Genomic DNA, 12,820 nt, shown 5'->3' on the forward strand with positions numbered 1-12,820 from the left:
TACCAATCATCATTGGTGCAACCGGTCGTTTTCCTCTTCCTGGAGGGACGCCCTGTTCTCCAATTGATTCGAACTTCTTCGTCATGCTCCGCGCAGCAGGTGCAGAAAGAGGACCCTTCCATAATCCTTTCATCTGGCGATATTTTCGAAGTGTAGCTACAGCAGTACTGTTGTTTTGGTAATAGAGCTTCACCAGTAATGCCATGCTCATTTTGTCCAAGCCCATGTTAATCAGTCAACAAGTGTACTGCGGCTGGTCATGTATGTGTGATTATGAATCACGATGACTGATTACGGCACCTGGTGGCCATAGTTGGAACTGGTCGGTGGCGCTCCGCCGCATGGAAATCATGCTCCACATACCCCGGACATTAATGCTACCAAATTTGGTACTCGTACGCTACTTAGTTTCCGTGTTATACAGTTTTAAATATGGAAAGTTTAATTATAACCACCCGGTATGTCATTCGGGGGATTTAGTGTTTTGTCCAAAGATGCTAGAATTTTGTTTTGTTTTCGTTGCAACATCAACAAAGAAAATATCTTTGGGGGCTGTCAGATACAGAGTTTGACCAGTGTTGAATAGTTGTTGCTCTGTGTATTGTGTGGGGTGTTGCGTAGGATGGCGAAACGTGCAGTCTGTGGGACGATGCCCAGCTTATTAAACAATTCTGTTGAAGATAAGAATTTTTCGAAGATAGATATTATGACCGAAGAAGTGAGAAATATAGAGCTGTTGATTTAGTATGTGCACAGTGTTTAACTTGCGACTGTTCTATATCACATCGTTTTCACTTTTGCAGTTTGTTATTGGAAGATCATTACAGTCGTCTTTCGTCATTCCCGATCCAACACTGTCAAGGCGACATTGTACATTTCGGTACTCGGGCGAACAGTGGAGTGTCACAGATGAGGTATGAGCTGTACAAATGTTATTCGTACAATATAGTTTATTACCTGAGAATTTTTATGTTTACTCATGGTGATTGGGAGGATTCACTACATTCTTCCACCCTGTCGGTTTGAATTGTTAATATAACTGTATCTTCAACGGAGGTGCTATGGACACATCGATACAGTTGTCCAACATTGGAATATTGTTAGCGTTATATACGCATTTCTTTCATAGCATTTGGTAAGATCTCTTTATAATAATGTGGGCTACTTTTCTATATCCTACGGGTAATTTACGATATACATTTGAAATCGCAACTGCGTTGTCACCCATTTTACTACAATGGGTAGTTTATCAGAGTGTGTTATAACTATTTCAGTTATTTTTGTGGCATAGTTAGATTCGTCAAAGGGAAGTGCAGATCATTTTTTCATCTGGCGTTGGTTAACCTCTCTGTTACTCTCAAACTACTGTTGATGATCACAACTTATTTCTTCTGTGAATAAATGTATTGTTTGGCTGTGGTTGATATTCCTACTTGTTTAAACAGTGTCAGAAAGATATAAATGTGTTATCTTTACAAATAATTCTAATTTATTTTCTTTCGTACAATGAATGCTTTCTGCCCAAGAGAAGTTACCCAAGTATTATAATGTAAGAGTTCGGTGAATGAAATGATATCAAAAACTTATTGTTTATTATGTCGCCAATGTCTGCAGTTCTGATGGCAAAAGGAACTGAATCGAATTGTTTTATCAGGCCTGCTCTACAGTTTTTTCCAATCTAAAATATCATTAATATGCAGTCCAGGGACCTAGAAATTTATACACTGTTTATTATTTTTTATTGGTTAACTACATTCATGGTACACGTTAATTTTGACAGTGCAAATGTGGATAAGCTATGTTTATTTCCAAAGTTTAATGCTACTCCACTGTACAGTCTTCAACAAAAACTTCATACAAGCTACTGTTTTCTGTATGGATGTTTCTTGATACATTTGCAAATAATGCTTGTATCATCTGCAATTTTGCCTCTTAATTAAAGTAAAATGGTTGAACATGAACAGCAATGGGCCCTTGATCGAACTGTTTGGGTTGCCCGTTGTGATTTCTCCCCACAAAGAGGCTAGCCTATGTCATCCCTGTTTGTATTACTGAAGTATCCTATAGTATACGTTTCAGCAACCTCATTTTCATATAGGAACGAAACCCCACTCATTGAACCATGTATCCTATGAAATATTCATGTGTATAATAGAATATAATCATTAACCCAATCAAATGCCTGTGATTTATCACAGCAGATTCCCATTGATTATATGTAATCATTATAGTTTTTCTTATTTGCTTAGCGAAAATATAAATAGCTTTCTCGGCAATGCTTGAGATACATAACCTGTGATTAAGCATCTCATTACTACCCATGTGGATAAGAACCTTACAGGTAAGCACCATAAAAATTTTGATAAGTGATGTAAGAAGTTATACTGACTGGTAGTTACTGACATTTGTGGAGTCACTTTTCTTATAGGGAGCCAAAATGACATACTTTAATATGTCTAGAAAAACTACCATAAACTAATTATGTGACTGAGAACATATCAAGGGTCAATGGAGGTGTCCGATCCCACCTATCCCTTTGACCCGTGACATACGGGTGTTGTGTTATGTAATGTCATTATGGCGCCGAGTTTAGTTTATGAGTTGGTTGTGTTTGTAGATGTTGTCTTGTTGTGTTACGGCGCAGAGTTTACTTTGAGTTGGTTGCATTTGTAGATGTCATCTTGTAATGCTTCTTTCCCTGTTTCTCTTTTAAAAATACTTATTATTGATTTAATTTTTCACACCTCCTCTTCAATTTCTGATAACATGTATGTGAATTGCAACAACTTTGTTAAAAATTTTATAGTACTGATTATAATGTGAAAGTAGGTCTGCTTTTGGATTCTTACTTGCTGTGGCTGGTCGGTGGGTTCCTCTTATTTGTTTGAAGATATTTTAATGTCTGTAATGATATGAGGTCGATCTGAAGACTTCCTAGTATTGCATCTAACTAAGGGTAATCACTGAATGAAAACAACACATAAAGAAAGAAAACTTACGATCTTTTGGAGTAGCCAGAAGCGAGAGGTTTTCTTTTTTTTCTTTTTTTACTCTTGCTTGAAAAAGAATTACTCTCAGAGCTAGCAAATTTTCTTTATTATTGCATGGCCTATCCACAGCGTAACGCATCTGGTGAGCGGTCTCCTTTAATCCAAAGGTATTTACGTTCTGTTGAAACTTTCCTTCAACATTTAACTTAGGATAATTAATTTTTGGGAAGAATTGCTTTCAAAAATGGTTACAAACTTATTCATTAATATGTTGAGTTTAGAGCTGGTATCAGCCTCATTATACACTTCATCCCACTCAACATTTTTAAAGCTGTCCTTCAAATCTTTCATTGTTTGGTCATTTATCACCCTCATTGTTTTGACTGTTGTGGGACTGTACGTATTACTAAGTTATGTAATGTGACAAAATGTTCTTTACAATCTGACAATTCATTTGCTATGGGGACAGAGAGGAGGGTGGGCATGCATTTGCTTAACCTCTGCTTGTCCTGTGAATATATTATCCATCTGTGTACTACCATCCTCAGCTATGTAAGTAAGGTAGCTTCTGGCACAGAATCATATGTGGCTGTTGACTTGTCTAGATGAATTCCTTGTCAGATTACTTTAAAAAATTTACATTGGAATCGTCACAAATCAATAATCCCTTCTTTCTTCCTGTCTGTAAGGAATCATGCTTTCACATAGTAGTTTCCTGATCCGGTGATGACATGGGTACTGTAACAGTAACTTTCAGGCATACATTCTGGACAGCAATATGGAACTTCAATTTTGAAGATCTCAGGTGTTAACTGTACCTTCATCTTTAGTGAGAGTCCTTGATTGAATTCACAGTTGTAGGTGTGTCTATTTATATGCTGAAATGATTAAAGCATGTGATTCAGAGATACATTGTGAAGTGAAGTATGCATGGATCAAAGATAAGGCAACCAGCACAAGTTGTAAATAAAACCTTGACACTTAATTCCAATAGGATGAGGCTGTGCACACAGTATCTTGACTTTCCCAAATAAAACCCAACAATCTTGTGTTGGCTGAACATTGTATGTTTCTACTTGCCATTCAGTGGGTTATGGGAATACAGGCCACAGCTTCAGTCTGTAGGAATTCAGTGGTCAAGGAAGCTACGGTAATACAACTGGCGGACATTCTGGTCAGCTGAGACAAAGGCTTCCATCTCAACAGTTTATGGAGACCATTCTTTTCATGTCTACACTTCAAGCGAAATTTTTTTTCTGAGTCTCTGCGTCCTGGTATTACAGCACCTACCATCCATTTTAATAATTAACCATCAAACTTGTAGGCCTGTGGATTTGCTTGACTTGACATGTGCTAGCTTTATTAGAGATGCATAAATTTTGTGCATGATTGGCATTGTTGTGCTGTCTGTCTCATTTGTGAAGCATGCAAATGTTGCTCCACACTTTGTCTTTCAGTCATTTGATTTTTGCATATCAGTGTATAAACAGATGTGCTTGGACACAGATGAAGTATTGCTGTCCTGGATGCAAACCTGAAAGATGATGAAATATCGTGCCCCCTGGGAAACTGTCAAGAATTACAAAAATTATTTTGTCCAATATTAAATCACAAGACATGCTTCTGTAATCTGGTTTGTGCAGAATTTATTTATTTCATTCTTGGATTTACATTAATTTTTAGTGACAACCCTCCCTTAATCTATATTTGTTCATCATCAATGTACAGCTAGTTTGTAAGCATTTACTGTCCTACTAGTTATGTTGAGAATGACAAAAGGCATCAGTTTCTTTCAAACACCTGAGATCTTCCAAATGGGCTTAACAACTCATTTACTCCCTGTTATTCTTGTGAAATAAGTTAGCTTTCCACTTCCATGTACTCTTCTGTGATAACATCTACACGACTACTACGCAAGTCACAGTTGAGTGCCTTGCAAAGGATTCATTGAACCAGCATACTATTTCTCTACCGTCCCACTCCAGGGCAGCACATTGGAAAAATGAACAGTTAAATCTTTCTGCACAAACTCTGATTTCTCTTATTTTATTAGATTGTCTTTTCTCTGTATGCAAATAGTCCTCAACTAAATATTTTTACATTTGAAAAAGAATGTTTGTGATTCAAATTTTGTGAAAATAGCTCACCAAAACGAAAAATGCCTTATGCTTTAATGATTGCCACTCCAACACGCGTCATAGAAATAAAAAATGAGCTGCTCTTCTTTGAACTTTTCGGTGTCATCCGTTAATCTTACCTGTTAATGATGCCGTGCTGTGCCAGAATACTCCAGAGCTTGGGGGCTCAGCATTCATTTGCTGAGTATGGGCTTGGCGACCCCGTTGTGTGTCTTGACTGACTTGACTGCCTGGATTGCGAGGTTGGTAAAAACCTCTATAAAAACCCCTAAATCTTAAGGTGAGCTGCGTGCCGATGAGATGCATGGTTTTGGAGGTGCAACAGTTGTTAGCGGGCAACTTCTGGGGAACCTGCCACACTTCAGTTGTATAAGGCTTACCTAGGCATGTGGGGCTCTGTCTATGTGACTTCTATTTTCCTAGCTGCTCTTGGGACTGAGATGGATACTTTGATATTTTCTCTTCCTTATTCCAGCGGAAAGGGTAGACCGCAGGTGGGTACCAACACCCAGTTAAACAAGAGGGCCCATGTAGCAAGTCCTGATTCTAAACTTATTCAGAGTGGTGGTATTTTTATTGACAGAGCACATTCTGCTGCCTTAATAGTCAAGCGGAAAGAGGGTAGTTTTGAAAAGGTTTCGTGTCGTCCTGTATCCGAAAGGGCTTAGGGGGAATCTGTGGCTCTTTAAAGTCAGTCAAGCACTTGCTAAGTGGAACATTGTTAGTGGAAACGTCTAATTCCGAGCAAGCAGTTAACCTCCAAAAAGCTAGATGTCTTTGAGAGTATGCAAGAGAGACAGAACTGGGGATTATGCAAGACAGACAGAACTGCTCAAGACCTTGAGGTACAGCAAAGGTATTTTGACTTCCAGGGATGTAGTTGACCTTCCCAGAGAAGAACTGAAAAATGAGTGGGCCCAAGAAGGCATTGTTTATGTACAAAATATAATGAAAAGGGTAGATGGCAATCTAGTGGAATCAGACACTCATACTTACGTTCAACAGCACGAAACTTCCAGAGCATGTCGAGGCAGGTTTACTTCACCTCAAAGTGCAGCCTTATTTCCCAAACTCTAGCCACTGTTTTAAGTGCCAGCACTTCGGATGTAAGGGAGAAGCCACTTGTGGCAATTGTGGGAAGCCTGCCCATGAAGGAGTTGGTTGTTCATCTCCTGTGAAGTGTGCCAACTGCTCTGGGGATCACTGTGCCTGGAGAAGGGATTGCAGTGTCTTTCTTGAAGAAAGGAAGATATAGGAAATAAAAACCTGTAATTGTACGGAGAGGCCAAAACAATTTACAGTGCCATTCAACCTCCTTCCTTTGTGTCTTTTTCTTAAACAGCCAGTCCCTAAAACTGATGCTGCTACACAAACAGAGGTTGCCAGAGTCACACTCCTGCCCATACCTCCACCTAGGACTTCGGACACGGATGTGGTTGCCACTGTTGTGGAGCTCCCTGCTCCTCCAAAGTTTCAGGCTGCTCCACCATCCATTGCTGATACTATCACAGCCACAGTTGTGGCCCCAAAGCCCACTCAGGGCAAAATATCCCAGAAAAAGCATCAGCCATTGACAGAACTGGGAAGTCAACCGTCCACCAATGTCAAACTCTCAGACAAATATCTTGATTCTTCATCAGAGCTAATGGATCTTGATGTTGGACTGGGGCAGGAATCTCGCCCCAAAGCGGAGCACCACAAGCAGTAGGTTCCCCTCCCAGGTGGAAAGACAGAATGAAAGTGCAACCCCCACGATAAATGGCTCCCATCCTTCAGTGGAATATAATGGGTTAAGGACACATGTGGAGGAACTGAAGCTCCTCACACACGAATGTCCAGTATGCTTGTGTTAGCAGGAAACCCATTTTAAAGCATCTGATGCCCTCGTCCTATGGGGCTATACAGTCTTTTGCAAGAATGACCTGGCTGGGGAAAGGGCCAAGGGAAGAACTACTGTGTTTGCAAATAACACACACCATTCATCTGCTCTCCCCTTAGCTACTGAAGTGCAAGCAGTTGCAGTTGAAATTCTTGCTCCTTGTATTTACCTCCGTCTGATGCAGTAGACTCTCAGGTTGTCACCAGTCTTATGGAACAACTCCCCCACCCATTTCTCCTCTTGGGGGACTTCAATGATCATCATGTCTTGTGGTGCTCAACCTCCACTTTCTCTCAGGGTTGGGTTTTGGAGAGCCTCATGACGTGCCAAGACCTGTGCAGCCTAAACATTGGTACTTCCAATCATTTCTGTGCTGCTGCTGAGTCATTCTCAGTCATTGACCTATCTCTCAGCTCTCCAGTCGTTGCAAACTCTGTTCAGTGGGAAGTATTGCTGACCCAGTGAACACTTCCCACTCCACATTAACCTACTGGACGGAGGATTGCTTCAACAGAACTCACTGAAACAGATGGTCAGCAGGGCTAACTGGATGCAGTTCAGCCAGCTGCCTGTGTTCTAACACCACGACAGTGTCCAGGAATGGGTGGATCACATCACATGAATGATCCATCATGCTGCTGACTTATCCATGTCATAGACTTCAGGTAATCTTAGGAGGCAAGCTGTACCTTGGGGGGAGTGATATGTGCTGTTAAGCGATCCAGGATGGATGTGCAGCTGTTTGACTGTTTACAACCCCCCCCCCCCCCCCCCCTCCCGGCCCCAGAGGCTCAGTATTCAGTTGCTGGATATGGGATTGGCGACCCTGGTTTCCTGAGTGGAGGCTGGGAAGTGCCCCCTTGTGAAGGGGGCCCCCAGTTGGAAGGAGCACATCATCGGAGATGCTGACAATCGTGGGGGATTTTCGTGCAATGAGCCAATCATTATCTTTGCAGACCACGTCTACCAAATGTAAATGGAATGAACCTCCAGATTCAAAGACCCTCCCAGCTTCACCACAGTTCCTTGTGGTTCCACGTACTGAAGACGGCCAGTCCTTTGCAATGGTAAATCCGTTTCTAATTCAGAAAGGTGTTGATGCAATTGCCGGCCCTGTGAGATCCTGCTTTCGGTTACGGAATGGCACTTTGCTTTGGAGACTACTTCTGATTCTCGAGCACAACAACTGCTTGCCGTTTCGCTTCTCCACGGCTATCCTGTTCATGTCGAGGCCCACAGACCTTCGCATTCTTCTTGTGGTATTATTTATACTAGATCGTTCGACTGTCTTAGCTAGATGGAAATCCAAATATACCTCTCTGATCAGGGTGTCATTCCCGTCCATCAGGTGTTGAAAAAGGTAGATACCTGCTTAGTGTCCACATACTCTCTTTTTCTCACCTTTGACAGAGTGGTGCTTCTGTCTATGATCAAAGTGGGCTGTGAAGTTATCACAGTCCAAACGTTCATTCCAAACCTGATGTGCTGCTACCAGTGTCATCGTTTCAACCACATACGAATGTCTCGATGACACCCAGCCAAGTTTGTAACCTGTGGTAGGGATGCACACGAGAGCTATTGTCTGCCTCCTCCTTCCCACTGTATTAACTGCAATGTCGACCATGCGTCCTCCTCTCGAGATTGTCCCACATATCTTGAAGAGCAGGTTGTCCAGGAGATCCGGGTAAAGGAAAAAGTACCTTACCTGCTTGCTCGCAAGTTACTGGCTAGTCATGAACCCTGTTTTCTACCGTCTGGCACTTACGGTTCTGTTCTTGCTACATCTGGCTCCACGAAGGACGTGGCCATGCAGACATGCGACCTCAGATTCAGCACTGAGGTTGTGAAATCACCTAGTGTCATGATAACATTGCTGCCTCCTCATCCAGCTGTGCAACAAGCCATCATACTCTCGCCCTATGGGTAGAAGTCACTAGCTACACAAATGGCAGGCAGGAAAGGACAAACGGGATACTCCTGTGAGGACTTCGTACATCCTTCTAGCCGACCAACACCTGAGTCTTCCTCTGCTAACCGGAAGGGCTCAAAGATGTCTTCCCCTTTGCCAACTCGAAGATCCTCTTCGATGGTGTCGCCACGTGAAACCCGTGCCCAACTGACCTCCATGTCGACGGTGCGCACCACCAACTGTTTTTCTGCACTGGACTCTACAGGCCAACAGCAGAAGATAGCCGACACTTATGTAAACTTCATATAGCAGGATCCTCCTGCCTCCATGCCCTGTAGCAGCGAGCCTTTGCAGTATGGCACTTGGCAGCCGCCGAGGTGACATCCCTTCATTTTTTCATCGTCATGAGTCTCCTCCAATGCAACGTTAGCTTCCTTCGATCCAACAAAGAGGATTTACGGCTGCTCTTTAAATCGCAGTGTCCACTTGTTCTCTGCCGTCAGAAAACAAAATTGCGTCCTCACGACTGCGTTGAGCTTTTGCATTTCTTCCCAGTCCTGTTTGACCTTGCCCCAGAGGTCAGCAATCCATCTCATGGGGGAGTCATGCTGCTCGTATGGGATGATTTTCATAGTCAACCCATTTGCCTGACTACCTGTCTTCAAGCTGTTGCAGTTATCCTTTTCCTTCCTCACTTGGCCTTTTCCCTTTGTACCATTTACATCCTTCTATCTTTCAATGTCACCAGGGCAGACTTCCTCCAGCTTATTGGGCGGGTACTTCACTCCTTTCTACTGCTCGGTGACTTTAATGCACACTATTCCCTTTGGGGTTCTCCAAGAACTTGTCAGAGAGATGTCCTCTTGGCTGACCTTCTCAATTAACTTAACCTCTTCTGCCGTAACTAGGAGCACCTATGTTCCTTTCAGACTCCTCGCGTACGTATTCCCATTTGAACCTATCCTTCTGCACAGCCCCGCTTGCCCATAGTTTGGAGTGGTCTTTTCTCTCTGACACATACTCAAGCAACCATTTCCCATGTGCTATCTGTTTGCCGACTCCTACCCCACCTACATGCGCACCCATTTGGTAGCTTCTTCAGGGTGTATACGATCCGGGAAAAACCCGGGAATTTTTTCATCCGGGAGAAAACCGGGAAAAACGCTGGAATTTTTCAGAATTTCGGGAATTTTTCATTGTTTTAGCTTTCAGTTAAATTTTTGTAATTTAGACTGGTAAAAATTGATTCTGTTGCAAAGAATGTTACTGTATCCTGCTACTGGAGAATGATACTGCAGCAATAAAATATGAACGAGAGGAAAAAAAAAAAACTTTAGTGGCAAAGGAAATGCGCTCTTTGCAACAACAAAACACCGTGCACGCACAAGCGTCTGCAAACAGCAAAAGTATGTCAAAGGCCTTAGGGCAAAGACTATGTAGTACTTCGTAGCAATAACCTGCTTTCTATGAGCGTTATGTCACAACGGTTTACATTAGGTTCGTTTGACCAGTTGCCAGCAGGCTCTTGCGCATGCCCAGTTGACTTGCGTATGAGCAATACCTTCTCCCGCTACTTGAAGTGTGGCTGTTGGCTGTATCGGCAGTAAGCAGCAAGCAGCCAAATGCTAACGAGAAACATTTTTCTCGCGCACCCTAGCTGCCAGATTCGCGCATTCGCAGAGTTTTCTTAGTTGTAGTGGGAAGGGGGTTAGTCTCCACCTGACCCCTGTTTGCATTAAGTGATTTTGCTATTTCATCTTCGTTTACAGCTCCCACTTCAAATGAAAACAAAATGGATTTCTGCGGCTGGGAGCTATCAGTTGAATTATAATACATTCACGTAATTATGGAAGGCAAAATATATTATTAGTTTCAGTTTTCTGATTTTATTTTATTTAAAAATTGTTAGCAGTCAAGCATTAATCGCCTTGCAGAACAATGAAGTTATTTTTGTCGGTTTGCTAAAGAAATTTGGCTTTATTAATCTTTCCGCTGAGGCAATCAATTTATTTGAAACGAAGTGTTTCGTTCCACAGTATTGGCTAGTTCCAACTGTTCCCTGAATTTCAAGTGCACATTTTCATCTTTTGCCATGTATGGCATTATGCCATAATAAAAAACCAAATATGGCATAGTACAGTATTGGTACTCCAAGAAAATTTACACACCAAAAATCACACTGAAAAGCTTAATATCTGATGGGACCTACTTCACTGTGAATCTCGAAAAAACCAGTGTGCACTTCAAGCTAAATTATGCATTTCAGTATGGTTTACAAAATTCCGATGCTCTTGGAGTATCCTCTGATGTCCTGTTTCTTTTGTGGCGTAATGAAAGCTCTCTTAGTGCTTTACACATATGAACGTGCGGGCTTCCTACACCACTGCAGCTGCGCACGCGCTATAAGGCCTGTTTTCTGGCGCTCTCTGGCAACTGGTAAATTGAACCTATTTCTCAGGATGGTATTGCGAACGCTGGTTCGAAAAGCGTTACTTTCAAAGTAAATTTCTTTTTACAGAAGATGAATTATGTTAACTGTGAGGAAGTGGGATGAATTTCTTAAATCACAGAGCGTTTAAAACTGAACACTTTGAGGACCACCCACGTAGAAGACGAGGCATTTATGATATTATTTTAAATTTACTGGCACATTTGTGTGATGTGTCTTAAAGTACAACACACGCAACCTAGATCAGTATTATATGTGAAAGCATAGCTTCTCTTGTAGCTTATTAATCATCGAGACCAATATTATATGTGAAAGCTTAGCTTTTCTTTTAGCTATATTATGTATGTTAATGTAAACCATTAACTTTTCCTCTTTGTGTATTCACGCTACATAGCAGTGATCTTGCTATTGGCTGACTACATCGCGTGTCCTATGCTCTGAATATCTGCTGTCATCGGCTGGCGACATCACGTTGCATGAGATATGACTGGCTTATAAAAGGACATCGCAATCTCGATTTCAAAGCTCCGGAAGCTAACGTGCTGTGTTTGGTGCAATTCGAATTTATACTTTCGTAATACGAAAATATGCAGCGTGTATGTTGCTGCACATCAGAGGTCTTTCCAAAACATCTCTCCTTTTTTTTTTTTCATCAAAAGTCTCCCCAAAACTTCTCTCCCCCGTTTTTCTCCTGGGAAGTTGTACGCTAGTGTATAAAACGTTAATCATTCAAAGGAGTGATAAGTTTTACAGTTCCAAAGGAAAAATCTACAGAAAACTGAATGTCACTTAGTATGGAAAAAGTGTATTTTCGCCCGGGAAAAAGTATGTTTTCTAAACAGGGTATCTGGGAATAATCTGGGAATTTTTTTTCCTTGTCCACGTATACACCCTGTTCTTAAGGCTGACTGGAGGCTTTACTCCTCCCTGGTGGCCTTTGATGAACATTTCCCCAGTTGTGATGACCACGTAGAATATCTTACGAATGTTATCCTTATGACTGCAGAACATTCCATTCCATTCCTCCCAGTTGTGATGACCAAGTAGAATATCTTATGAACGTTATCCTTACGGCTGCAGAACATTCCATTCCTCACATTTCCTCTTTACCAAACTGTGTCTGGTCCCGTGGTGGACTGAGACGTGCCATGATGCAATTCACACACAGAGACGTGCTCTTTGCATTGTTAAGCATCGTTCTATGATGGCAAATTGCATTCATTATAAACAGATGCGTGCACAGTGTCATTGTATTCTTCAGAATAGCAAAAAAGCTAGCTGGTTTTCATTCACTAGTTCTTTCAACAGTTTCACTCCCTCTTCCACAATGTGGGCCAACCTTCGACGGTTCCCTGGTACCAAGACCCAGTCCCCAATTTCCGGCGTGACAGAATCAGACACCAATTTCTGGCGTGACAGAATCAGACAATGTCATCGAGGACCCTACTGCTATCT

At 41.9% G+C, this 12,820-nt stretch overlaps 1 protein-coding gene across 2 annotated transcripts in view; it reads left to right on the forward strand.

Annotated features, from left to right (window-relative positions):
* Window positions 1–454: 454 nt before the first annotated feature.
* The window catches only part of LOC124619629 (E3 ubiquitin-protein ligase rnf8-like), a 134,847-nt gene continuing 122,481 nt past the window's right edge, over window positions 455–12,820 (forward strand). Inside the window, exons 1-2 of one of the 2 annotated variants that reach the window (XM_047146139.1) lie at window positions 455–718; window positions 804–914. In XM_047146139.1, coding sequence (XP_047002095.1) covers window positions 623–718; window positions 804–914 — 207 coding nt within the window. In that variant the 5' untranslated portion in view covers window positions 455–622. The remainder of the gene's footprint in view (window positions 719–803; window positions 915–12,820) is intronic. The other variant, XM_047146140.1, reaches the window with a different exon arrangement.

The sequence above is a fragment of the Schistocerca americana genome, chromosome 6 (assembly GCF_021461395.2).
Source record: "Schistocerca americana isolate TAMUIC-IGC-003095 chromosome 6, iqSchAmer2.1, whole genome shotgun sequence".
Classification (NCBI taxonomy): domain Eukaryota; kingdom Metazoa; phylum Arthropoda; class Insecta; order Orthoptera; family Acrididae; genus Schistocerca; species Schistocerca americana.